Source organism: Mercurialis annua, linkage group LG1-X (assembly GCF_937616625.2).
Source record: "Mercurialis annua linkage group LG1-X, ddMerAnnu1.2, whole genome shotgun sequence".
Taxonomy (NCBI): Eukaryota; Viridiplantae; Streptophyta; class Magnoliopsida; order Malpighiales; family Euphorbiaceae; genus Mercurialis; species Mercurialis annua.
The window spans coordinates 65,379,985-65,406,355 of NC_065570.1; the positions used below are offsets into that span (position 1 = coordinate 65,379,985).

Sequence of the window (26,371 nt, forward strand, 5' to 3'; positions counted from 1 at the left end):
TAAATTAATTAATTACTTGGTATTTTAATATAGATTAAATATTATTTTTGCTATCAATATAAAATAATTGGACTAATCAAGTTACTTAATACAAAATGCACCAATAAATAACTTAGGTATTAATATGCTATTTATATATTTAAAAAATTGTAAAAAATAAAACTAAAAGAAGTAGATAAAGAAAAGTAATTTTATTCAACTTAACTGCTTTTTGTTATTTCGATGTTAGTCAAAATGACCTATATTATATTATTATAAAACATAGGAAGTATAAACTTTTACTATTTTAAAATAATTAAAACATAAATAAGTACTTTTTAATATTGAAAATATAATAAATGGCTAGAGATGAAAATAATATAATCTATTTTTTGAGTATAAATTTAGGTTCTAAAAAAATGCATATTGTGTGTTTAATTTTTTAAGCAAAAATGACATGTTACCAAAATTAACATCAAATGAATGATCCTAGCATGCCATTTTTGCCTAAAGTTAAACACACAACTGTGAAATTGTTCCTATTTGTTTTTTTATATATCAATGCCTGGTCAATTAAAAAATAAGTTTGTATTAATGAAAAAAATTAAAGGATGGTGTTTGTTTCAACTTTTCAATAAAAATTTTAGCTTTTACTTTTTTTTAAAAACTCCATTTAAACGCTTGGTGGAAAAATTTAAAAAACTGCCGATAATTTTTTGAGTTTTCAACAGTTGCTATTGGAAAAATTGTAATTTAAATTTTTTTGCCAATAGCTAATAATTGTTTTAATATTATTAATTATTTAGATAAAATTATCTCCATTAAAATATAATATTATTTTATAATATATAAAATCATTTAAATTACTTTTAGATATCTAATTATTTATGAATTATATAAAATTATTTTATTTATATTATAGCAGCTGTAATTAAATAATTTTTAAATTGATTATAAATTCATTAAACTATTTATATAAAATAATTTTAAATTAAATACTATTATTTTTTATAAAAAAATATTCTAATGGAAAAATCAAATTTAATGACGATCTAGTTCATCCCATACATAATTATAATAACTTTTATTAAATATAATATAATAAAATAATAAAAATTATTATTATCCTTTATGATCATTTAAATATTAACAACAAGAGCTGATCAGATTTACCAAACAACTATTTTCTACTATCAGCTAACAGCTATCAACAACATTTAACAACTACCAGTTCTAAAAACAGTTGAATCAAACGAGGCCGAAATTTGCTTATACGAAACGTTTAAAATTATTGAAAGCAGTAATTTTTTTGATGGCCTAATTATTTAAAACCACCCACCTTCTTTTTTTTTTCATTTATATCATGACTTAGGAAAATTTTCAATTACATTATATTTTCGATTTTTATGTTTCATATGTACTCCAAAATTAATTTTTTTGACAATTTAATTAATGTAAAAATGAAAATATTAAAAACAATTAAATAGAAGATTATATCATACTTTTTTTCATTTGAAAAAATACAAATGAAGAACTAATTTAAATTCTTTTTTTTAAAAGAAAATCGGCCAATTCAATTTATTAGAGTAAAGATGAAACATAAAAATTAAAAATAGAGTATAATTGAAATATTTTATAGATTATAATATAAATAAAAAAATTTATAAAGTGAGCGGTTTTTAAATAATTGGATTTTTTTTCTTCTGAATAACTCAAATATCAAACATTTAGAAAGGAAGCAACCGAAAAGACATCAATAATTAATTTATAACAAAAATCATCATAAATAAACAATTCCCATTTCCCTCGTTCCACTATCCCCGCCCGTTGATCTCCCTCACCAACAGAACCCATCACCGATTCCTACTCCGCCACATGCACACCCTCTCTGGTCCCACCGCCTGAAACAGATATTTTCCCTCAAAGCAGTAATCTCCTGCAACACAATCTACTGTATGAAGGGCAGTTTCGTCCTAGTAATAAAATGAGTAGAGACTGAACAAGTTCATGAACTCATATTTACACGCGAAATAAATGATAGTGAGACAGAAAAGCGATCACAAATAAAAAGCTTGCTATTCTCTCGCATTAATCTGCCTCTGTTCTTGAAATTTCTTGATAAACGCCATTGTTAATCTTGAAAATGGGTTTTTTGGGTCTGTGATTTACTGCTATAATTACCAGTAATAGGGTTTTGCAGCTTTTTTAAGAGCTATATTGCTATAAATAGCTCTTCACTCTACAGTTTTGATTTTTTATACGTTCAAAACCCCATTTTCAGATCATCGTCTTCTTTCAAAACCGCTAAAAGGGTCACTTTTGTTTTTGCATTTCCATTGTTTATTCATCATGGCTTGGGCGGATTTGACAAACGACTCACAATCATCGTCATCAACAGCACCTCGTCGACCGACTCGCCCGGCTCGGCAGTCTTACGTCCCTCCTCCATTCAGACCCGCCGCAAATGCTTCATCACGTGGTGGTGGAGGTGGTCGTGGCGGGGGGCGTCGTGGTGGTGGTCGTGGTGGAGGCCGTACTCAATTTGGGGCAGGTGCAGGGCTAGGGCCGTACATGAACCCGTATCATCAAAATCCATATCATCAGTCTCCAGTTAATGCCGTAACTGAAAAATTTGACGACCTAGAAGTACTGTCTGACGGTGTTAATGGCGACGTCGACGGTGACGGTAACGGTGCCATAAACTTTGATGCGTATGAGGATATACCAGTGGAAGTGAGTGGTAGAGACGTACCGAAGGCAGTGAGTGCATTCAGTGAAATTGATTTAGGGGTGGCTTTGAATGAGAATGTAACACAGAGGTGTAAGTATGTGAAACCCACTCCTATTCAAAAACATGCTTTACCCATTTCTCTCTCGGGTCGGGACTTGATGGCTTGTGCCCAGACTGGCTCTGGTAAAACTGCTGCCTTTTGTTTTCCTATTATTGCTGGCATTTTGAAAGGAGGCCCGTTTAATTCTGTCGGGTCGGGCCGTGGCACCCGGGTTGCTTGTCCTTCTGCTCTTATTCTTTCTCCTACCAGAGAGTTGTCTTGTCAGGTAATTACCAATTACTGTTCATTCTTTTGTTTGTGTATTGTTTATTTAATTTATTGATTAACTCTAATTTGTTTTATTTCTGGGAAATGTTCAGATTCATGAAGAGGCGCGGAAATTTGCTTATAATACTGGAGTGAAAATTGTAGTGGCTTATGGAGGGGCACCCATAGTCCAGCAGGTTTATTTAATTTGATATCTTTATTTTATTTAGTATTTTGGCTTGAATTTTGATGTTTTATGGTGCATCATCTTCTGTTTTTACTTAATTTATAAAATGCAAGGTAGCGTGGATATAGACACGGGCAAAATGAGACACTTGGAAACGGACACAACAAAACAATCTTATTTTAATGTTTTTCATTAAAAATGAAATTTCGGGTTTGAAATGCGAAGTTTCCGACTTGTTTTTGAAAAATAAATTGTTGATTGAATGAAGTGCCTGTGCTACTTGGACCAAATGGAAATGATGCATGGGTTTTTTGATGGTTTTAAATGGAGATTTTTTTTATCTATTTTACTATCAATTGTGTTTTTTTTTTTAATTTCACCAAGTGGGTTTGGATATTGACAACTTGCAAGAATTGATTTCTGAGCATTGAGTCAATTCTTTTGTTTGTGAAGTTTGTTAACTGTTACCATTCAGTTTCTTAGGTTAAAACAATGTGTTTTGCCAGAAAGGAAATCATGTTTAAAAATGACTTGATGTTCAGTTTTCAGTTAAACCGAACTCTTGCACCTGATTTAGTTAAAGTGGGCTCATTATGCTGCCTTTTTAACGCGTCTTACAGTGCTATCAATATATGTTTAAGATTTTGAGTATGCTGTAATTTTGGAACTATGTGCTGTCTGCTCACTCCCTTCTGATATAATATGTCTGTAGTTTCGCAATTTGGAGAAGGGTGTTGATATCTTAGTTGCAACTCCTGGTCGCTTAGTTGATATGATCGAGAGAGGAAAAGTATCTCTTGGAATTGTAAAGTACTTGGCCTTGGATGAAGCTGATCGAATGCTGGATATGGGATTTGAACCTCAGATTAGGAAGATTGTTCAGCAAATGGACATGCCTCCACCAGGTGAAAGGCAAACTATGCTTTTCAGTGCTACCTTTCCACTTGAAATACAGGTTTGTTTCTTCTCATTCTGAACTTTCTGGAAATTCAATTGCAGATGCTTTGTGGTTTGCTAAACTTATGTAAATGACATGCTAGCTTCTGCATTGGTTTAACTTCAAGTGCATTTTTCCTACAACAACTGGGATGTGCTAATAATTTGTAGTGTACTTGTTATTTAACTTGCATTTCTTATATCTCAGCTTGATTGTTGTCTTGCCTTTCTTACCAAAATGGACTGTTAGCCTGAATGAACTTATAGTTCTGAGCTTTATGAGACCCTGAACACAACTTAGTTTATGTGTTTGTTCTCATTATTTGAAATTGCATAAGCTGGGATGAAGATTTAGCTAATCTTTATATTGGCAGAACTAACAGAACCTGACCCTGGCTTGTCTGTTCATGTTCCTTTGAGTATTCGACTGTTCCAACTTTATTGAGCCTGTTTGTGTGCTCTAGTGTCAAAAATTTCTTTTCATTTTTGTTTTTTTGCAGAAACTTGCATCTGATTTTCTTTCAGACTACATTTTTCTTACTGTGGGAAGAGTTGGTTCAAGCACTGATTTGATTGCACAAAGGGTAGAACTTGTTCAAGATATGGACAAAAGAAGCCGTCTAATGGCTCTTCTTCGAGATCAAAAGGCAATTGGTACCCATGGCAGGGTATATTATTCATTTGCTCATCTGAATTTACAATGTTCTTTTACAATGTAAATGGCACAGTTATGTGAACCCCATCTACTGCATTTCTGAATTTTATTCATAATGATTAAGGATATAAATTAATAACTACAAAATGGGAAAACTTGATTGCAGCGTGCTTTAACACTAGTTTTTGTGGAGACAAAAAGAGGAGCAGATGCCTTAGAGAACTGGTTGTCCATGAATGGTTTTCCAGCAATTGCAATACATGGTGACAAAGTGCAAATGGTCAGTTTCCACCTACTGTTTTTCTTGCTTTTCATTTTTTTAGCCATTCTGTTTTGTTTTCTGTAATGCAGTATCTACTATTTTGCTCGAGATGATACAGTGCCATCATGTTTTTGATCGTCTTTGATATGCTAACACCCACGCGTCTTATTGCCTCTAAGGTTTCTCCATTAAAATGAGATAGGAAATATAGGAAATTTTATTGAATTGGATACTGGGTTGTTCTTGCTTTGTCTGAAAGGACTATTATAGTAACTGGTTTTAATAAAATTAAGTCTAGATGCAGTGTCGATAAAATGAATGTTTTTGCTGCTCCAAAAGAAATGGAGCGCAATTCTCATCTGCCAAATAATATTAATAGTTGATTTGTTGTCTGACCAATGTCTTATTATTCTTGTTTCCTTGTTGAATTCCAAGGAGCGAGAACGAGCTTTAAAATCATTTAAAAGCGGAGCCATATCAATTCTGGTGGCAACAGATGTTGCATCACGAGGGCTGGACATTCCTCATGTATCCCATGTCATCAATTTTGATATGCCTAAAGACGTAGATGACTATGTGCATAGGATAGGTCGAACAGGACGTGCTGGTAAGTCCGGAATGGCAACTGCATTCTTCAGTGACAAGAATATGTCACTTGCTAAGCCACTTGTTGAGCTAATGAAGGAGGCAAAGCAGGAGGTTCCTTCTTGGCTCATCCAATATGCTCAGAATCCATCTTACGGGACTGGTGGCAGTGGTGGTGGTCGTAACAAACGATATGGTGGAAGCAGATTTGGTGGGTATGACTACCGAAATGATGCTCAATCTTATGGTGGTAATAATTATTACAACACAGGTGCTTATGGGACCGGTGATCCTGTTGCGGACTCTTATGGTTCTGCTTCTGGTTCATATGGTGACACTTCGGGCAGTGCTAACTATTATGGTGTTCCAGCCATGGATGCTGGCTATGCTTTTCCTTCTGGACCTTACATTCCATCCCAAGGATACGAAGGTGTCGTTGCTAGTGGTTGGGATTAGAGAGGAATCGTCATTGTTCTTTGGGTAGTATATAACATAAGTAATGGTATTTAAAAGAAGCTGACTAACCAAAGCTTGAATATAGAGTTGAAAATATGCTTGTTAGGTGATAATATAGTCATTCCTTGGTGATTTTTGAAACTCTACTTTTTGGATGCCATTGAGCATTATTTACACTTGAACGATGACTCTTTGTAATCACCTTTTTTTCTTTGTTAATGGTACTCAGCTTCAGCTGCTTCATTCTTATTTAGTATTTCCTCAGCATTGTAGCAGATCCATTTTCGCTTCTTTCTAAAGCTGTGATCTTGCTTATTGCTTATTATTTATTTCTATTGAGCCCCAGGTTGTAACTATTGCATTTTTTTGGAAAAAATTAAATTGACTCATAAGTTATTTAACTATTTTTCTCCTTCATATGAATGTTGATGTCATCAAATTAACTAGAATTTTTAATTTTTAATGATAAAAAAATAAGTAATAATGAGAACATTTCTAAATGCTTATTGGTTTGTTTTAAATATGACATGGTGTAATAGTTGTATGAGATAAACATTTTAATTTTAAAATAAAGTTCAATTTCAATTTCAATATAAATTAGCCTAATATTTTTTAAAAATATGCAATATATTAATAATATTTGTATCAATAATATATAAATATAAAAAAGTTATTAAAATTAGTATAATATTTTTAAAATAATTAAACGGATTTGTTATTAAATATAAAATTCAGAAAAACAATTAACAATAAAAAAAAAAAATCAGTCACAATAATATTACACATGATAAAAAATAAATTAATATTATAATAATTCAAATAAACTAATTAATAAATTTGAGAATTTAATTTTAAAAGATTTTAAACCTATCAGAACATAAAATTTACTCGATTAATGTTTTTTTTATCAAACTTCCGAAACAAAAAAAATAATCAGATGGATATTTTTGATTTTACGAAAATTATCGTTTGTGTAAAAAGAGAAATAAAAAAGAATAAATTACTAATGTATGCGACCAAAAGGTTCAAAGTGTTTAGCTATAAAGTGAAAAGATCCAATCTTTTCCGTATTTAATAAAATTAAGGATTAGGGTTTGGTGGTGCGCTTGAAATGGAAGAAATCACAGAGGGAGTTAATAACATCAACATAGGAGCAGGAGCAGATTTACTTAAGAAAAACCGAATTCAAGTCTCCAACACCAAGAAACCCTTGTTCTTCTATGTCAATCTCGCCAAGGTTTTACTCTCTCTTTTTTCGTTGCTTTCTTACCATAACTTGATTTAATTTGTTGTGTAGTTTCTGGTTTTGTAAATTTAACAGTTTTTGGGTGTTTGCAGAGGTATATGCAGCAGCACAATGAAGTGGAACTATCTGCACTTGGCATGGGTATACACATATGTTTTACTTTTTCCTTTTCAAATTCTTCTTATTGTTGTCGTGTTAAAAATACCCCTAAAAGCCTTTGAATGTTTTCCTATGACCTAATTTGAGTCTAATTAGACTGTTAGGAGTTATTAAGGGGTGTTATTTACGTGGTTATCATAGCCGGACTTGTTGTATAGTCATTTACTTCTGTTGTTTGTGTGTCATGCTGTAGCTATTTGAACACAAAGGAATGGTTAATTGTGTCGTCTGAGGGTTCCGTGTGCTATGGAATTGCTCTATGATTTTTGTATACTCGTCATCCACGTTCAGGTTTTTAACAGCTGTTGTGCTTATGGCTATGATTTAAGTTGTTGAAACATTTCTCCGGAGGAGATTAGACGTTGCTGAAATTAATGTATTAAAGTCTGTAGTGCGCATTCATGCAAAATGGATATTTTGTGTGTATTTATTACTCATCATGTTTGCTCTCTCATTTTTGCAGCTATTGCCACCGTTGTCACTGTTGCAGAGATTCTGAAGAACAATGGATTGGCTGTTGAAAAGAGTAAGATTGCGTTTCATGTATTATATGCATGCCTTAACCCAGGGCTTCAACTTTATTCTCATTTGTCACCTATTTGATTCACTCTACAGAGATTATGACTTCAACTGTTGATATGAAAGATGAAATGAGAGGACGGCCTGTCCAAAAAGCAAAGGTAAAATGAGTACGTTTAAACACTTAAGCTTGGATGCTTCAGTGTTACTCTTGTTGCATTAAGAGTGGAATTTTGCTGCACAGTTTTCTTTAAAATTTCATTATTCTTCTTCGCCCTTGTGAATTATTTTCAGGCTAAGCAAAGCATCCAAATTCTTTTTAGATCTTTTTGTAGTTTACAGTTTTAACCAAAACTTTTAATTTTGACTAAATTGTCTTAATCTTCAACCTTCCATTGCAAATTGCTCAAACTGATCCAGAAACGTGTATAATTGTTGGCAAAATTGCTGAGATTGGTGCCATGTTAGACAAAGTAAATGGTAATTGCATATGATTCATGCATCACTTATGGCAGTTACATCAATTATTGCACATGACTATTATTTCGGAATATGGGACGCAACTGTAGTGAAAGATTGAAATTGGGACAAATAAGTCTAAATTAAAATATTTGATTAAAATTGCATTGATACTAAAAGGTATGATTTATTTTTGGATGTTTGGTCTTATATTCTCTTCTTTCCTTTTTGCTCATTTTCATATCTCATTCATTATTTAAAGGACTTTGACGACTTCCTCTGCTCAGGCGTTTATTTGTTTCGACTTATAATTCCCAAATCTTCGAAATCCTTAATACTTATTTTGACTTGAGATTATGGTTGATGTACTAATTTCTCTGGTGTTCCTCAGATCGAGATAGTGCTGGGGAAGACTGAAAACTTTGACGAGTTGATGGCTGCTGCGGCTGAAGAAAGGGACATTATAGAGGGTGAAGAGCAAAGTTGAAAATGAATTGTTTTGCAGTAGTTAAATGGGTTTGTTTTTGAAGAATTATTTGATCTCATTTCATTAGTCAATTTCTAAGATGGTTAAGAGATGTGATGTCAAATAGGTTCACAGAAGTGTGACAATTTTGTTGTTCTTGAGGAGTGGAAACAAGATCTGTTTGCTATCCAAGATTCAATTTTTTTTATCTGATGTTTTCAGTTTTAATCTTGCTTTCCTTTTAGCTACAAGTTGATGTCCGTATTGTCAATTGCTTTCTTTTTTTTACCGTGGAGTTAAAAAAATTCCAATTTGATCGATTCAAATAAAGATAAAAAAAAAAAACAGATTATCAAAAACTTTAAACTGTACAAAGTGAGTGTTTGGTTAGCTATTTGGTGATTTTTTTTTCCAAGTTAGAAATTAGATAGATAGCGGAAAGTTATAAACTGATGAAAGTCTTATAACATAGGTTAACCATAAGATTTTTCAAAGTAAATTCAAAAAAATTAGAAACGACTAAGAATACAAGCCAAAAATAATCGAAAAGAAGGTAACTCTAAGACGTAAATCTCGCCTAAACTTAACACAACGAGAAACAAAGTTCTGTTGGATCGAGGTCTCGAACTTTACCACCCATCTGATTTTACCGACGATCCGCTTGATCCATTGTATCCTAACCTCCCGAGCATCACCTTCAATAGAACCCACAAGTTAAACACATCAAACTTCTTGGATCATAAAAAATTTAAATACAAAGCTCACACAAACACCATAGATCTTTAGATGATCCGAAAAATCAAATATGCAACAAGAAAAACACCATACTAAAAAATTATTTAATCATAGAAAACTCTAAAATAAGAAATTTATTGAAGAAAAAAGTTTTCCGACCAAGAGGCCGGAAAACCACCTCTTCAAACCAAAGATTTTAGTAGTAGTTTTTGAGAGAGAAGGGAAGAGATGATTGTTAAAGAGAGAAAAGCTATTTGGTGATCAACCTTAACTTTTTAATTTCCAATTACTCAGGTATTTGGTAATAATTACTCTTACTTGTTTTAACTTTATTAATTATTTATATTAATCATACCATAAAAAATATATATTACTTTATAATATAATATATAAAGTCAATCCAGTTATGTTTAAATTAATGGTAATTTTCTAAAATACATGTTTCAGTAACTTATTTACACTTTTACATGTGAGTTTTTGACTTTTTTTTCTAATTTTTTTTATTTACGAAAAAATACCTTTTTTTTCACAAATACCTTTTTTCGGTTTTGAATTTTCACCCAATTTTAGTTTTCGGTTTTTTCGGTTCGGTCGACCGAACCGACCGATTGCACATTCCTTCAGTTTTTAATAATTTATTTTTTTATAGATTTTTTTTCTGGATTTTTTTTTATTTTTTTATCGTGTTTTTATAGTGTAACAATAATGTATATATAGTGTTTTATGGTGTTTTTATAGTGTAAGAATAATGTATATATAGTGTATTTATGGCGTTTTTGTAGTATTTTTGTGGTATATACCATAAAAACACTGCAAATACACAATAAACACTGCAAATACACTATAAATACTGCAAATGCACAATAAATATACTAAAAAAAAACGGCAGAGATACACCAAAAAACATAGATGTCTCGAAAAACACCAGAAATACACTATAAATACACCAAAAATACGCTGTAACTTAAATATCTATACTATATATAAAAGCACGGATGTGGGGAGGCACATTTACACTAATGTCCTTAATACTATTTTAATTATTATTAAATCTATACTATATATAAAAGTACGGAGGGGCGGGGGCAGGCACATTTACACTAATGTCCTTAATAATATTTTAATTATTATTAAATAATAATTAATCTATCTAAATATTAGCTAACTTTAACTACTTTTAATTCAATTAAAATACTCACTTATTTTACAGAATCATTTACCATATTTACCACTACCATAGTCTTATTATTTCTCTTTTATAAAAAGCGTAAATCATTAACAATAACCAGATTTGCTAAAGGTCGCTAAATTCATAAATTTCCATTACCATCATCTCCAAGGGCAAAGAATAATCAGTATGCACTAAGGAAACAAATAACTTCCTTTTATGACAATTAGCCAAACAAACTAAAACTTGCATCCTACTTAAGATTAAGTTAATCATCACACAACCATTATTGATACAGAGCTTTTCAATTGGAGTTTTATGTGAATGTATTAATTTAATTAAGATAATTAATGCTATTTTTAATAAATTATTATTTAAATTACTTATAATACCGTTGGAAGATAATATTCTAGAACACTATCTAAAATATGATACTTTTAATATTTAATTATTACTATTATAATTATTATTTAGTCATTTAAAATTCTTATTAAAGTTAACTACTTCCAATAAATTATTATTTTAATTATAAAAGCAAAAATAGTTATCATAATAGAAAATAATATGCTGTTAAGTTATTTTTATTTTTATAATAGAAATTAGTGAATAATAAAATATAAATTGACGAGTCACATTACGAGACACGTGTGAAATACGTAAAACGACACTAGTATTATAAAATCACTACAAATACACCATAAATCAATTTGTTCTTTACAAAATCAGTATAATAAACAAATCTATGAATAAGAGAAAGACAAAATAATTATATGAATAATAGAACAATTTTATAAATAAAAAAGTTATAGATTTACAATAATTTATTTACAAAATGTTAAAATTATCACAAAAAATATATAAAATTACACAAATTTAATTACAATATCGAGAAATTCATAGCGCGAATAGAATAGACAAATGGAAAAAGACGAGATATCCATCGGAAATAGACGAACGGAAGCGCGAACGGAAAAGCAACCGGAAGAGACAAACTGAAAATCAAAAGAAGAAAAAAAGAAGAAAATAAGAGAGAACTTTGAGAGAGAAGAGAGAGAGAAAAAAGTGACTATGTAAAAGTTTAACCAAAAATGAGATAAGACTACTATAGGTAGCGTAGGAAATAAGGGAAAGATGACCAAAAATGTTGTAAATATTTTGAAAAAAATAGGTATTTCGCAAATAGTCCCTTCAAATTATCCAATTATTTAAAATTTTAAAATCTTTTTTTATTTTATAGTAACTATAATTGATTAATTTTTTAAAATAATCAAAAAAGTTATCAATTTTTTGTAGAAGATAATTCGCAATATTGTCTTGCATTTTTTTAATTAATTTCGATTGAATCTTAATAAAATTTTATTTATATGTAATTTAAAAAATAATAATACTATCATTTAAGAGCTAGCAGCAACAGTTTAACCAAACATGTCCAAAATAGCAAAAATTTAGATTTAACCTGAAAACATAAACTTTTAATTCTGTAGGACATAAATACATAAAATTAGTCATAATGGATCTGTAACATAAATTTGTGGTCCAAAATGATCTTCCCTCAAAATGCTATGGATGAAAACCCTTCTCTAAAAATGCTATAAATTTGTGGCCGAGAGTCTACACTCTCTCTTCAATTGCTAAAATGCCTCTTAACTTTTCCAATCCATATCAAATTTTCATGAAATAGTAGCAAATTGAGAACACTGTAACCAATTCATGTCATTTCTTCAAAAACATATCCTCTAACTTAAATCCTAACTAAACCACATAAGAAGACCAAACTGAATTAATGCATGTCAACAGCTTTTTGCTCTTCCACAACAATTATCCTCTTGCATGCCTCATAGCACATAAAAGAAATACCAGCTGCAGGAACTAGTTTCATGCAGCTTGGGCCCAATCCTCTGTATAAACCTCCAATTCCTTCTTTCTCAAGAATGCTCACGAGAGCATGAAGCATGTTCCGATATTGACTCCCGTTAAGAGCGCCAGCCTGCATGTGTTTTCGAGCTACCTCAAGCGGGAATGTTGCCGTACTCGAGAATGCGCCAGCAGCTGATCCAATTACTAGAGTCATGACATTTCCAATCTCTTCCTTGTTGAAAGCCTTTTTGTATGCTTTCCTCAACGTATCATATGCAAAGTAATTCGCAGCAGCGTATGGGACTACTCCAATTAGACTAGGCGTGAGACCTCTGTAAAGTTCGCCGGGTCCTTCCTCTCGTACAATCTTTAAGAAGGCGTCAACGAGATTGTTGTACACTCCTCTCTGCAATCACATTTGAAGGAAATTTGAGTTTTTAATAAGAAAAAATATCTGTTTGTAATTCACAAATGCTTTTTCGAGCTATACCTGAACAGTTAGTCGAGTTTTGAGTAACTCAAGAGGGTATGTGACTAATGTGGAGCTGACTCCGGCAACAGCACCGGCTATTGATGAAGCAGGAATTGGGATAATTGGCTGTTCTCCTGGTTTAGGAGTCAAGTGCTTCACGACTGTATCATAAGCAAATAACTGCAGACGGGTGCAATGAGCAATTTTAATACATCTATTCAAATTACTGATAACAAAATTAAAATCCATAATCAACTAACAAGCTTCAATCCTGCTGAATGTAGTAGTTATTAAAGTCAATTTGTTGTACAAGACTGTTAGAAATTTATTCTATCAAAGAAGACAAACAACACAATGCAAAGCCAAAATTCAAGCTTAACATGAAGCAATGTAATTACTAGAACTTAGTCAAACAAGACAAAAAAAAAACAAGAGCCCTCTTTTTAATGGCCATAAACTCTACATCACTCGAAGAACATAATTAAACAACATACAGAAGAAAACAACATCTCTTCAATTGCGGTTAACTCTAAATCAGTCAAGGAACATTGTCAACAAGACACAACATTAGACGAATACATAAAAGTTATCGAATAAGCAATAGCCAAAATCATTTCAGACAAGATAGAAACTTTCTTGAATCGTTTGAAGATTAAAAAGAACTTAAAAAAGCTTAAGCAATTCAAAAACAATCAGAAAAAGAGAGATATTCATCAGCGAAATAACAAATTATAATATAAACATAGAACTAGTAACCATAATTACAAACCTCAATAGCTTTGCTTGGTGCAACTCGGATAACATTAACAAAATTGCCCCTAAAAAGGCCCATCCAGCCATCACTTTTCATGATGTTATCAAACACCTCCATTGATGAATGTCCGCAACTCCCCACCATCAAATGCGTTCTAATAGTCTCCAAAGGAGCAACAGCAGTGCGCGAAACAGCACCCGCAATTCCGCCACTGAGCAACCTCCTCAGAGCCTGATTTCCAACCTTAACTTTCCATTTAAATCCACCGGCCTTCTTTTTCGTCTCCACCACCTTTTCTTTCTCTCCCTGTAATTCTAATTCTAAAGCCTCCGACTCAGCAGTCATCTCAACGGGCAAAGCTGGTTCACTAACCACATATTTCATCTGCATACTAGCAGCATGAAATTTTGTGTTTGTGGCATTTTCTAATGAATTAGAGGAATTTGGAGAAATCCCAAATCCCTTACCTACTTGATTAACACTAGCAAACAATCCACGAGCATGATAACCATTTTTCTTAAAAGTAACATTCTCCTGAATAAATAACTGAGCTTTAACACCAGAATTACAAAATGCAACACCTTGGTTCCTAACCTGCATACTATTTCTATCCATAGCTACTGCCAAAGTTTCAAGCTTTGCACAATCCTTATAAAACCCAAAACACAACAGAATAAATTATTCTCCAAAATCAAATGAATATTTGAGAAAATGCAAAATTTGGAGATGGGTCTGCACAAAGTTGGCTAAAAAACAATCTTCATAAGAATGAAAACAAATATATTTAAACTCAACTATAAATGAATAGATGGAATAAAAATATTTAAAAATTATTAGGAAGATTACCAGAATATGTAATTTGATTGTAGTGATGATCTCTTTTCTTCTCTTTTTCTACAGTGAAGCAGAGAAGTAGAAGAAAAGAGAGAATGGTGTAAAGTATAATATTTTGGTTTTGCTTATGTTTATGTTTATGTTTGTGTTTATACAAAAAGCCGCCCCGTTTGATAAAATACAAGACAAGTCAGTGTCTTCTTTGAGTCAAAAGTCCTTAACCCTAATTAAAATTGTTTCCCTACATTTTTTATTTATTTATTGTAAGCCTATTTATTAAATTAAAAAATATATTTTCATCTATAGTTGCTTGTTTTAAAAAAAAAGATCATAAAGGAAGAGAAGAAGCACAAAATAAAACTAAAATCTAAAATTATTTATGGAATTTTTGTCTTCCTTTATAGAGTTTTTGTCTTCCTTTGTGGAGTTATTTTTACCCTTTGTGGATTTTCTTATTTCCTTCATGGAAATTATCTTGGGGTGTAGATCTAAAGTATTATCAAGAGAATTTTTATTTCTATTATTCTATCAATCGGACTCATACAAAGACCAAAGAGTCGATTTGTGGTTTAAAATAATCACCGAGTGGAGCGGGCGGATCGCCGAGTTGCACATCCAAAGAGCTCCGTCAACGCGTTTGAAGAATTTAGATATAAATTTCTGCTATTTTACTGATGTCCTACTCTCTATGTACTTCTTGAATGTATTGTTTAGCTTACATTTAGATCAAGTTGTACGTTTATTTACCTATTAATGAAATATTATTATTATTATCAAAAAAAAAAAAAAGAGATCATTATGTATAAGATAAACAAATTAACTTTAGGTTAATAATATTAAATTATTTATTGAGTTATAAAATTATGAATTTAAATTCATGATTAAATTATTAATTCATTAATTAATATTGGACAAGTTATATTGACATTAAACATATAGCATAATTAAGTTTGCATCTCTTTCATCTCAAAACAAGAAAAATGCAAGTGTAAACTAGTAATTTAGGAGTGTTGAGTAATCATTAATTTTTGACTCATCTCGTTTTTTAACATTTTAGGTACTGTGGAGTTTGAGTTTATGTAAGAGTTGAATTTGATTATTCCAATAAAAATATTTACTACTCTTAGAAACTGAATTGAAATTTTCCAAATGATGAATTTTGGTATAAAGCGAATGCGTTGAACTTAATAGAAATGAATTAAATTAAAGAATGGAACGTTTAATTTGACCCAAACATATTGGTGACGATCTACATTTAGCTCTTGTTTGAATTTGACAAGTTAAAAGATCTAAATTCCAAGTACTAAACAAAATACTAATGTTTGGTCAAATAAAGTGAGTGGAATTTAGTAATTTAAAACTCCGTTCGTCCCATTCAAGAAGGGACATATCCCATTTTAATTTGTCCTTAAGAAGGTCATATCGTGTTTTTTTGCTAATTTATATGAATTTTCCTTTTTTACCCCCTTTTCTCTTTTCATAATTAATGATTATTAGTCTATACACAAAATACAACACTATCATAAATAGGGGTAAAATAAAAAAACACTATAGTAATTAATGCTTTCTTAATATATATGAAAAAGTCATTTGTCCCTTCTTAAACGGGACGGAGGGAGTATAAAGAAAAAGGATAGGGTTGGTTGCACTTCAAATTATGAGTGTTTATATCTTACAATAATTTTGTCATGTCATTTTTAAAACAAACCAACAAACATTTGCGATAAAAAAAATCTTTAATTATTGTTTCTGTTTTATCATCAAATATTTCAATATGCCAAGCGGCTAATTGAATTGTTGCATGAATGACGTGACTCTTTTATGGTATATAAATATTTTTTTTTTGAGAGAAGTATAAATCTTTCAATTGTATTGTGATATGAAGTGATCATCAAAATTAAACCTTTCTATGTGTTTCCTCTCGATTTGACAGGAATGAACCTAATCCTCTAACATAAGTAAAATACAAAAGAAAATAGCAAACAACACGATACAAAAGTAAAATACAAAAGAAATGCTAAAAGGTCACTTCAGCACCTTAATTTTACCTGTACTTTCTCGACATGTTAATGATTCTATATGCCAGTTACAAATTGCCACAATATTCAGATAAAATTGATATTCATGCCTTTTTTTTTTGTTCTGATAGGGATGAAGAGAGTTATTCAATTGAATAAATACACTCTGCCAGCAAAAAAATAACAATCTTATACAATAAGAGTTCCCATTTGCTTTATATCCTGAACAAAGCACATTGTATCAAATCCAAAATTAAGTAGTAACCTCCAGAATGGTGATTGCTAATTATAAATTTCATTTAGCCTTTCCCCTTCCCTTTCCCTTTCCCTTTCCATTACTATCCTTCTTCCCAGATCCTCCTTTTGAAAAAGACTTCTTGCCGCCAGCTCTGCCCTTTTCTTTCATCGATTTGCCCTTTGGTTTTAACTTGCTTGAATTCGTAAAAGTCTTCCCCTGTTCGTCCCTTTGACTCCTCTCTTTCTTCACATTGTACTTTGAAACAGCCTGTTTACAAAAATTTAAGTAAATTTCTAATTCGCTTTCAAGAAACTACACCGAAGATCTTTACCAACCCCAATTGCCATACCTTATCAATGTTCAGTATTTCATGTGAATTCTGCGACATAATTTTGCTTAGAACTTTGTCCGTTTGCTCTCTCTCTTGTCTTCCCATCCCTGAACCTTCTGCAACTGGTAAAAACTGAAGACAACAAAGCCACTAGAATTTCAGCTGATGATCTAAGAGAAACAATTGGATAACTTTACATTGTTTTCTGAAAGTTCAAACCTTGCGATGCTTCCCTTGCTTTTTAATTGGCTTTTCTCCCTGTAACTTCTTGTCAAACTTCCCACCACTGGCTGTGGCAGTTGAAGCTAGTCCCGCTACATTTCCTAAATCATCTTTCGTAACCTTTTTCAATGCAGCCTTAGTTCCTGTTATGGGCAAAGCCGTGGCAGCCAGCTGAATGTGGCTGTAGACAATACTATAGTTAGAAAATGTAGTGAAAGTAAATGTACAAAGATGCTGCCACCAAAAGTGTCGGCAGAATGAGAAGTTTCATGTCCAAAAGCAGATAAATCTCAAGGGATGAAATTACAATAAAATTAATAAACACTGACAATGAAAGATTACAACCTTGGCAAAGCACCCGCTTTTGAAGCTTGTCTCAAGTTCTGTATTCTATTCTTCTCCTGTTTTTCGACTCTTTTCTTCTTCTCTGTTCTTCTCTTTGCAAATGGATCCTCCCCTACTTCTGTATAAAGCAACAGTCATTCATGAGTAAGACGCATCTTATCTCACTGGTTACCTTAGTGAAAATAAGCAAAAAACTTCTTTTAAAATACATCTTTTCGGTTGGCAAAGATTTAAGAAAAGATATAAGAAATGATTTAAGAAATGATTTTAAAAGATTTAAGAAATGATATTAAGTCATTTCTATTACCATCAGTCATTTTGGCATCGAGGATGGGGATGTCTTTATCATCATTAACACGATCATATCCAAAGCGACGTTTCCAAGAGTGAGTTTGTTGATCATACACCCTCTTGTCTTTGTGGCGGTTCTGTATACCTAAGAGACATCAATCAAACAAACAACACACATGAGCTTCAAGTAATAAAATACAGCTTACAGACGCTGTTCTTTTGCTAAATTGAATTCCATAACATCTAAGTTCTTCAGATAAACTAAGGTGGATGTAAATTATACCGGAAACTGAAACTTGGAAAAACCAAAAAGTTGGAAGTCTTGAAACCTTTTTGGTTATTTTATAGCTTGTCAATTAGATCTACTTAAAACTCAACTAGCCGTGTTATACTTATGTTTTTCAATAAAAGATTCAGACTTCAAATTTAAGACATTTTTTTAATAAATCTTACATAATAAAATGCAGAATATGTTAAATCTTGAGAATTATGTCTATAAAGACTTAAATTTAAAGGAATTTAAATTCTGAACAAAAAAACAAACAGCCACCAGCTTGCAAATTTCACAGCTGTCACCATAGTCGAACCTATATCTCAATTAGATTAATTCCAACAGAACAAATTCCTTCAAGACTAGTCTGTATTTCACATCTATGATACAGATGACAGTTAAGATAAACTACCTCTTGCTTTGGCAAACGTTTCCCATTTTGTAGGAGGTTGGGGCCTTGGCAACTGAAAATTTGACATAATAAAACAATCAGTGATCTTGCTATACGCAGCATAGATTATTCTAGCACCAAATGGTTTATTGATGAGAAAGGTGAAGTAAACAATAAAAAATGCACTACACAATATATGATTTCAACAGTAACATATCCTCCAGACAGAAAAGGAGAAACTAAATAAGTGACATTAGGTATCTTCATTATCCCAACTTCTATAGCTTGGGAGAAGGCATAAATTCAGACCTCAAAGTTTACAGCTCTTTTCTATATAGTCCTTGGAACATTTATTGCACTAACTAAATATTTGAAATAAACAAAATGGAGCAATAAAAACCAAAACTTCCTGTCAAAATTACCCATACACACAAACTGCTATGACTCAAGATGTGACCTCGAAATAATAAATTTGAAGCAATTCTGAAATTCTGGTCGATTTGAGTTATTATGTGGTGAACATGTGTGCTTGCATTGGGGGAGCACGAAATACACAGCTTCTTTGAGACGCATTTTTTAGGATTCCAAATATGGTATAAAAATCAAAATTTTGCACATTCACATTTAAGGTAAAAAGCAATGTAATGGGACGAACATCCACAATCAAGTGGATGTTTATGGCTACAATTAAAAAAAAGTAAACTAAAAAAGTGCAGTCCCTTCCATTTACATTCAGAAAAAGAACTATAACTTGTTTTCTCAATGTAGGAGATACAGATGCTTATTAGTAGTTACTGTAATGTTTTTCTATATAAACAAATTTAAAAGGTCATTCAAAAGCTCTTATCCGCATTATTTAATAATTCCACAAGCTTAATTGCTAAATTGAAGAGATGGATAGTAATTGTCAAAAACAGTTTAATCTTTTTGTGCACCATCCACAAATGTAATAAATTTTCACAAGAAAGTTGTAAATTATTAAGTTTAGCATCAAGACATGTATTGGGACTTCTAGAAAATAGACAAGGGATAATTAAAAACGTTTTAAATAGATAATTTTGACGAGTGTAGCTGGTCACAAGCAATAATTTACAGGATATTTGTGGAAAACAAGATATTTTGCTTAACTAATTTGATCTATCACCATTTACGGATATATTTGATTCACCAAGAAAGTCATAAACCGTGCAGTTTAACACAAATATTATTTGGAAGACATTCATGAAAACACATTCCTCACATTTAAACAGGCCTGTGTTGTGGGAGAACTATGAAAAACGGAATCATATCAAGAAAAGGGCCATAAAACAGTAAACAACAAATCAAAAAATGGAGCATGCATGCATTGCATAACGTACACTTATCCTTCTACCACTTCTTTTTTCTATAGAAGGCAGCTCTTGTTGCGGTAAACAGCAATTTCAAGCGGTGAAGGGTCAGTATGCAACAATATTTTCAGAAACTACATTTTTGAAAACATGCAGTACAAACTATAACAGTAACAATCGCCCCTATATAAACTTCGCACTTCAAGGAAATTTCAAGCACTAAAAAAGGGATCGCAAGTGATATAACCAAAAAAAGGTATATCAAGATTACTTTTGCTTTGTTTCTTCCTTATGTTACTGCTTCACGGTTTCTCTCATTTTTTTTCTGTTCAACTTTCTTTCTTTAGATATCAAATAAGGAACTTCGAAGAGATAAAAACACTTACATGCTTTTCTCTAGGCAATTTAAACTTCGGTGGAGGCAACTTAACAAGTGGACCATCTATATTTTCAGTAGAAGGCAAACTAAAGAGACCAGCTGCAATAGCTTGAACTAGCTCAGTTCCCTTTCTTATACATTCCTTCACCAATTCCTCCCTATCAAAATTATAAATTACAGCAAAATAAGTCCAAATGCGAAAAAGCAGCAAAATTATCTCTTAAAAACAAGAATCCACTGCTATTCTCATAGAACAACCATATAAATCAACAGCTAATTGCATAACAACATTAAATTGTGTTCCCGATAAAGAAAACAATTACATTACTTAAAAAAGGAACAAAATGACGGCATAAATTCGAATACAAGATGGATACCTGGAAGAAGGGGCAGAGGGAAAATTGTGATGAGGGTCAAAAGCCAAGAGATGTCCGAGATCGACGTCGTATTGCGGTTGCTGTTGCTCCTGCTGCGGGGTTTCAGTTTCCATTCGGAAAATGATTTTCAGTTAGTGAGATATAAGCTACCTATCTCTGCTGCACAAAACCCTAGACAGTCCAATAAGTTGTTCAGGAAGAAGAAGGGAAAAAAGAGAATTAGGGTTTATCACGGAGGTTTATAATTAGTTTTTGTTTTTCTTGTTTCCTACATTTTTGTTGGGCTTTTGAGATCGAGATCGATGCAGTTAAATTGGGCCATCACCGTTGGGTTTAGACCTATTTACGTAGCTGTATTGTTTTAGAAAGGCAAAAGGCTCATTTTAACCCCTGAAGTTAGAACAAAAGAATCAATAAGCCCCTGCGATCGAAGTTTGCTCACTTTAGCTCCTGAGATTGTCCAAAATGGCTCAAATCACACCGAACAATGACTCTGTTAATCTTTTCCTGTCTAGTGATGATGTGGCATATATAAAAAAAGTACAAACACATCCTTAATGTGTAAAATACTTAACAATTTTGTTTAACCATTTACACCCCCTTCTTCATTTAAATATATATAATTAAATAATTTAAAATTCAAATATTTATTAAAACAATCGAAATTCAATAAAACACGTGGACACCTAATTAAACATTTCAAAACCCAATTAAATAAATCAAAATTCAATTAAACCAATCAAAAATTTTAATCTAATTAAATCAATTGAATTAAAATATTCCTAAAATGCCGCTAGTTTTTCCTCAAATCGATTTAGAAATTTAATTATTTTTTAATTTTTTTAATCGGAGTTCGTCTTCTCTGGTAAAGAACAGACCCACGAGAACATACATGATGTGGGTCTGTTCATTGAAATGTATTTAAGACTTCGAGTAAGTGATGGAGCTAAGCATGAGGTATTTGTACGTCCACCAATCGAAAGTGGTCGGTGTAAGCTTATTGAAAGACAAAAATGTGATTTTAAACTTTGCTCTGATCAATATGAAAAAAATATTGATTATAATTTCTTGATTTAAAATTTATTTTCCGACTAAATATTCTGACTACGTCACTCATTTGAGTCACCCATTTTTCTGTAAAAATTAATTTGAGTGCTACATTATTTATTTTTATTGAGATATGTTATTGAAGTAGTATTTGCAAAAATATTATCAAAATTTAGTTTAATTTTGTTAAGTTTGAAATTAAATATTAAAATTTAAAGATATATAAAAGTTCAATTTTTTTTTAATAGGTTAACTCAAAAAATATTATGAAAATCTTTTACCATTTAGTTAAAATATTTGTTTCCTTTAATCCTATCAAGATGAATTAACTGATTGGATTTCAAATTTTAAAACTATTTAATATATCCCTCTCAAAATATAAATAAATTACTCAATTCTCTTAGAGCAAAAATTACTTTTAAATATGAAATAATTTAAAAAGAATTTTAAATACTGATTACTTTTTTTTAGAATTCATCAAACTTCATTAATCGAATATGAAACAGTTACATTTGTAAGAAATTCGGAAAAATTCGAAAACTAAACTCGATGACCTGACATGGAACAGACAACATGCTGCCTGATTCGCAGATCTACTTACGAAAATAAAAAATAAATTATCTAACTGTTTCGCCAATAAAGTACCGTATTCGCTCAATCTATCATCACCCGCAAACTGATTAATGAAATCAGAAACTACAACCGTGACATCGGATACAACCAACATATGAAAACCCTTCATAAAAAAAGGACAACAACCTTTCACATAAAAAGGACAACAAACCCTTCATATAGAAAAGGACAAAATAAAATTCTCAAAATAAAATACAATATTAAAATAATAAAAAACTATTATAGCTCATGAACAATTTTATCTTTGTTGTTGAAAGATCTCCAATTTATCTTTGATTCTTGATTTATGAAAATTTTAATTGGATTTGCGCTTCATCAATAAATGTTAATCCATCAAGAAAAAAATGAAAAAAATAGGCTACTTATTATAATATATGAAATTAAAATAACATAAAAGAAAAGATAGGTACTGTCAACGGCATTATCTAAACCATTGACGACAGCTGAAGATGAATTGAGAAAAGAGTTATGAACGGTTAGGATTTTTTCAGAGAAAAAAAAGAGAAGAGAGGCTAGGGTTAAATATAGTTATAGAGTTTTAATAATGCATATGCTAGGAAAATAATAGTAAAAATTAGTTTTTTTTTTTATGTATATGTTGAGAAAATGGATTAAAAGAAACCCAAAAGATAAAACAAAAACCCAAACGCGTCCTTTTAACCAAAATCAATTGTATAAATAAATTAAAGAATATGATTTTCGCAGGTATTAAGTCTTTTTCTTTCTATTTTTTATCTGAAAATCCTAAATCATGAAACCCTAATCCATAATTTCTCGCAACAATACCCTAATTAATCCAGATCCATCTCTAAAGCTCAAATTTCTATTATTTTACCACCATCATATCTTCTCCAATCTAATAAAATTGTCATCTTTTGACATCAATGTCAACTGGGTATTGAATATTTAATCAATTAATCGTTAGGGTTTGCTTGATTTTGTTTTTATATCGTTATTAATCTTTCCAATTTCCATGGATGGGAACAAAGATGACGCCGTGAAGTGTTTAAAAATCGGAAAAGATGCACTGGAATCGGGCGACCGCGCCCGTGCTTTAAAGTTCATCGGGAAAGCTCGCCGCCTCGATCCAACTCTTGCAGTTGATGATCTTTTATCAACGATTGAGAATGAAGGATCGCCGGATCAAACGGCTGCGAGTACTAACGGACCTACCGATAGCACAACAACAGCAGCACCCAATACTGAATCAAAGGTCAGACATAGGGGTCCTGTAACTGGGTCATCTTCATCTGCCTCTGCGTCATCCTCTACTGCCACGTATACAGAAGAGCAGATCACAATTGTGAGGCAAATTAAGAAAAAGAAAGATTTCTATGATATATTAGGGTTGGAGAAGACTTGTACCGTTGATGATGTCAGAAAAGCTTATCGGAAATTGTCTCTTAAAGTCCATCCTGATAAGAATAAGGCGCCCGGTGCTGAAGAAGCATTTAAAGCTGTTTCTAAAGCGTTTCAGTGTCTTAGTGATGAAGACAGCCGGAAAAAATATGATGTTACGGGCAGTGATGAGCCTGTTTATGAGAGAAGGGCGGCTAATAGGCATCACGGTGGATATCATAACGGGTATTATGATGATTTTGATCCTGATGAGATTTTCAGGCAGTTTTTCTTCGGGGGAAGGCCTCCTGCTACTACCCAGTTTAGGAGTTTTAACTTCGGGGGAGGTATGGGACCAAGAACTGGCGGTGACCAGTCATCTGGGTTTAATATGCGTGCATTGCTTCAGTTGCTCCCTGTTCTTGTTATCCTGCTTTTGAACTTTTTGCCATCTTCCGAGCCAATTTACTCGCTTTCTAGGTCGTATCCTTATGAATATAGGGTAACTACTCCAAAGGGGGTCAACTTTTATGTGAAGAGTACTAGGTTTGAGCAGGATTATCCGTTGCATAGCCATGAAAGGGCAGCATTGGAAGCAAAAGTGGAGAGGGATTACGTGTCTATTCTTTCACAGAATTGCAGGTTTGAGGTGCAGAGGCAGCAATGGGGTTTTGTAAGGGAGACTCCTCATTGTGAGATGTTGCAGCAGTTTCAATCTGGGGCCACTACGGCTTGATGAGTTGGAATTAACTATTAAGGTTACATTTTGATATTTGTTTAGAGTTTATTATTTAAACTGTTATGATGTAATGTTGATAGATTAAGGCCAATAAGTTTTCTTCCAATTTTATTACCTGCAAATTTTATCAACAATATTATATATCTTGTGATGTATCTGGCATATGAGATTTTTATATAACGTGTCCCTATTAGAATAGCTTCTGCTTTTTCTCATGTATAATATATGTACTCGTAATTATTTCCAGATTATATTCATATGGTGACTGATTCTGTTTGTGGTGGCAATTCTTCTATTTTGGATTCTCATGCAGTACTCGATCAAAATACCAAGTCGCATGATAGAGTAGGATTTAACTTGTGAATCTTTTTATATTCACCAACAATAGTCTTGAAATTGTTTTGGCTGTACGCTGTGGTAAATACATTAGTTTGTTACATGAAATTCAACTAGAAAGTTGCTGTTGCAAATTTGCAATAATATGAGTATGTAACGCGAAAATGATTCTTTAAAGATTTGGTGGAGAGATGATTACTATTGATTGCCGAAACTTTTTGGCTTTTTTGCGTGTGCATTTTTTCCTTTGTGGATAGGTAAAAGGTTAAGTTCTGAAAAACGCAGATGATATTTTATCATAGCTCGCTCAGGAGTTTTTGGGAGTATACTTTAGTATTATAGTGTGGTGATATATGGTTCAAGTTGATGCACATTTGATGTTAATAGAGTACACCACCGGTATGGATCTCCTGTTTAATCTAGCTATAACTTAATGTTATTTCATGAACATAGATTAAGTTTCCAACCGTTTTGCATCCAATGACCAAGCTTCTATCACTACACTACTGTGGACTCATGTACTGTTCATGAATTTTTCATGATTATGCACCACTGACGGCCTATGTTGTTCATGAAGTTTACAAATTTTAGATATATGAAATTCAGAGTTTTCAACTTGATTATTTTATATCACTATTTCGCGATATGCTTTTCATGAATGCTGTTTATGAGCTTTAGAACTTGACGTGTTTGCATAATTATGTCCCAGGGTGCTTATTAGGTTATTTGCATGTGGTTTTAAGAGTTTAGATGCAACCTTTTCCCACACCATATAATATCCTAAGAATCACTTGACGTGAGGTTGGTCTAGGCAATTGAGGTATTATTATAGCTAATTGATTTGATTGTATGTATGGACTTGATTAAGTTGTGGTTTGTGCTGTTGTGCTATCTAGGTTAAACCAATGAGTTATTCCTTATTTCCTGAAGATTCTTCTAAGAACCATTTATTCATTTGTTAATGTTTCATGTATCCAGGGAACTCACACGAGAAATCTTTGCTGTTTAGAGATAACAGGCTACTAACTTGTATATTTAGCTCAGGTTTGTGAATTAGCATCCCTGTCTGCAAATAATGTTTCTTAACTCGGCTAATTAATGCAGAAAAATAAAGTTCATGAACTCTCTGTGATTCGTAGGTTAATAGAAATAAAGTTCCAGTACCGTCTATTTGTTTTGTTAATGTCCAGATTTACTTGCTGCACATATATTTTCATATGCTGACTGTTTTCATGCTATACTCGATCGGAATAGTAAGTCACATGACAGAGTTCTGTGAATTTTATATTTACCAACATTTTTCTTGAAATTGTTTTGCCT

General features: G+C 32.0%; 5 protein-coding genes across 6 annotated transcripts; 3 read left to right on the forward strand and 2 right to left on the reverse strand.

Moving 5' to 3' along the window:
* The first annotated feature begins 1,993 nt into the window (after positions 1–1,993).
* LOC126665056 (DEAD-box ATP-dependent RNA helicase 52C-like) lies at positions 1,994–6,347 on the forward strand. Its single transcript, XM_050357739.2, has 6 exons — positions 1,994–3,036; positions 3,131–3,214; positions 3,917–4,159; positions 4,641–4,808; positions 4,962–5,075; positions 5,493–6,347. The coding sequence occupies exons 1-6, from the start codon at positions 2,329–2,331 to the stop codon at positions 6,096–6,098; spliced, it is 1,923 nt and encodes a 640-aa protein (XP_050213696.1). The 5' UTR covers positions 1,994–2,328; the 3' UTR covers positions 6,099–6,347.
* Positions 6,348–7,109: 762 nt separating this feature from the next.
* Positions 7,110–9,155, forward strand: LOC126666321 (uncharacterized protein At2g34160-like). The gene is made up of 5 exons (XM_050359338.2): positions 7,110–7,335; positions 7,437–7,485; positions 7,967–8,029; positions 8,119–8,183; positions 8,873–9,155. Exons 1-5 carry the CDS (start codon positions 7,210–7,212, stop codon positions 8,966–8,968), a joined length of 399 nt encoding a protein of 132 aa, XP_050215295.1. The 5' UTR covers positions 7,110–7,209; the 3' UTR covers positions 8,969–9,155.
* Positions 9,156–12,276: 3,121 nt separating this feature from the next.
* Positions 12,277–14,905, reverse strand: LOC126666246 (adenine nucleotide transporter BT1, chloroplastic/mitochondrial-like). 2 transcript variants are annotated; one of them, XM_050359252.2, is made up of 4 exons: positions 14,780–14,905; positions 13,949–14,679; positions 13,198–13,359; positions 12,277–13,113 (listed from the first exon to the last, which is right to left on the reverse strand). In XM_050359252.2, the coding sequence occupies exons 2-4, from the start codon at positions 14,546–14,548 to the stop codon at positions 12,631–12,633; spliced, it is 1,245 nt and encodes a 414-aa protein (XP_050215209.1). In that variant the 5' UTR covers positions 14,549–14,679; positions 14,780–14,905; the 3' UTR covers positions 12,277–12,630. The 2 variants fall into 2 exon arrangements, with proteins under 2 accessions (XP_050215209.1, XP_050215208.1); XM_050359251.2 differs by having other exon boundaries at positions 13,949–14,905.
* A 1,955-nt stretch (positions 14,906–16,860) lies between these two features.
* Positions 16,861–21,240, reverse strand: LOC126665359 (ribosome biogenesis regulatory protein homolog). The gene is made up of 8 exons (XM_050358137.2): positions 20,959–21,240; positions 20,589–20,739; positions 18,896–18,947; positions 18,229–18,357; positions 17,922–18,039; positions 17,574–17,757; positions 17,373–17,486; positions 16,861–17,290 (listed from the first exon to the last, which is right to left on the reverse strand). The coding sequence occupies exons 1-8, from the start codon at positions 21,069–21,071 to the stop codon at positions 17,081–17,083; spliced, it is 1,071 nt and encodes a 356-aa protein (XP_050214094.1). The 5' UTR covers positions 21,072–21,240; the 3' UTR covers positions 16,861–17,080.
* A 2,069-nt stretch (positions 21,241–23,309) lies between these two features.
* On the forward strand, positions 23,310–25,002 carry LOC126665246 (chaperone protein dnaJ 49-like). Its single transcript, XM_050357979.2, has one exon. It carries the CDS (start codon positions 23,612–23,614, stop codon positions 24,710–24,712), a length of 1,101 nt encoding a protein of 366 aa, XP_050213936.1. The 5' UTR covers positions 23,310–23,611; the 3' UTR covers positions 24,713–25,002.
* Positions 25,003–26,371: the final 1,369 nt, after the last annotated feature.

Coding starts and splice junctions, on each gene's coding strand:
- LOC126666321 (XM_050359338.2), top strand. CDS start 7,210: ATGGAAGAAATCACAGAGGGAGTTAATAACATCAACATAGGAGCAGGA. Junction 7,486..7,966: donor ACTATCTGCACTTGGCATGG/GTATACACATAT, acceptor TCATTTTTGCAG/CTATTGCCACCGTTGTCACT. Junction 8,030..8,118: donor TGGATTGGCTGTTGAAAAGA/GTAAGATTGCGT, acceptor TTCACTCTACAG/AGATTATGACTTCAACTGTT.
- LOC126665359 (XM_050358137.2), bottom strand. CDS start 21,071: ATGGAAACTGAAACCCCGCAGCAGGAGCAACAGCAACCGCAATACGAC. Junction 20,740..20,958: donor CCCTCTGCCCCTTCTTCCAG/GTATCCATCTTG, acceptor TAATTTTGATAG/GGAGGAATTGGTGAAGGAAT. Junction 17,487..17,573: donor AGCAAGGGAAGCATCGCAAG/GTTTGAACTTTC, acceptor TGTTGTCTTCAG/TTTTTACCAGTTGCAGAAGG.
- LOC126665056 (XM_050357739.2), top strand. CDS start 2,329: ATGGCTTGGGCGGATTTGACAAACGACTCACAATCATCGTCATCAACA. Junction 3,037..3,130: donor CCAGAGAGTTGTCTTGTCAG/GTAATTACCAAT, acceptor GGAAATGTTCAG/ATTCATGAAGAGGCGCGGAA. Junction 5,076..5,492: donor ATGGTGACAAAGTGCAAATG/GTCAGTTTCCAC, acceptor TTGAATTCCAAG/GAGCGAGAACGAGCTTTAAA.
- LOC126666246 (XM_050359252.2), bottom strand. CDS start 14,548: ATGGATAGAAATAGTATGCAGGTTAGGAACCAAGGTGTTGCATTTTGT. Junction 13,360..13,948: donor CACCAAGCAAAGCTATTGAG/GTTTGTAATTAT, acceptor ACCCGTCTGCAG/TTATTTGCTTATGATACAGT. Junction 13,114..13,197: donor AAACTCGACTAACTGTTCAG/GTATAGCTCGAA, acceptor ATGTGATTGCAG/AGAGGAGTGTACAACAATCT.
- LOC126665246 (XM_050357979.2), top strand. CDS start 23,612: ATGGATGGGAACAAAGATGACGCCGTGAAGTGTTTAAAAATCGGAAAA.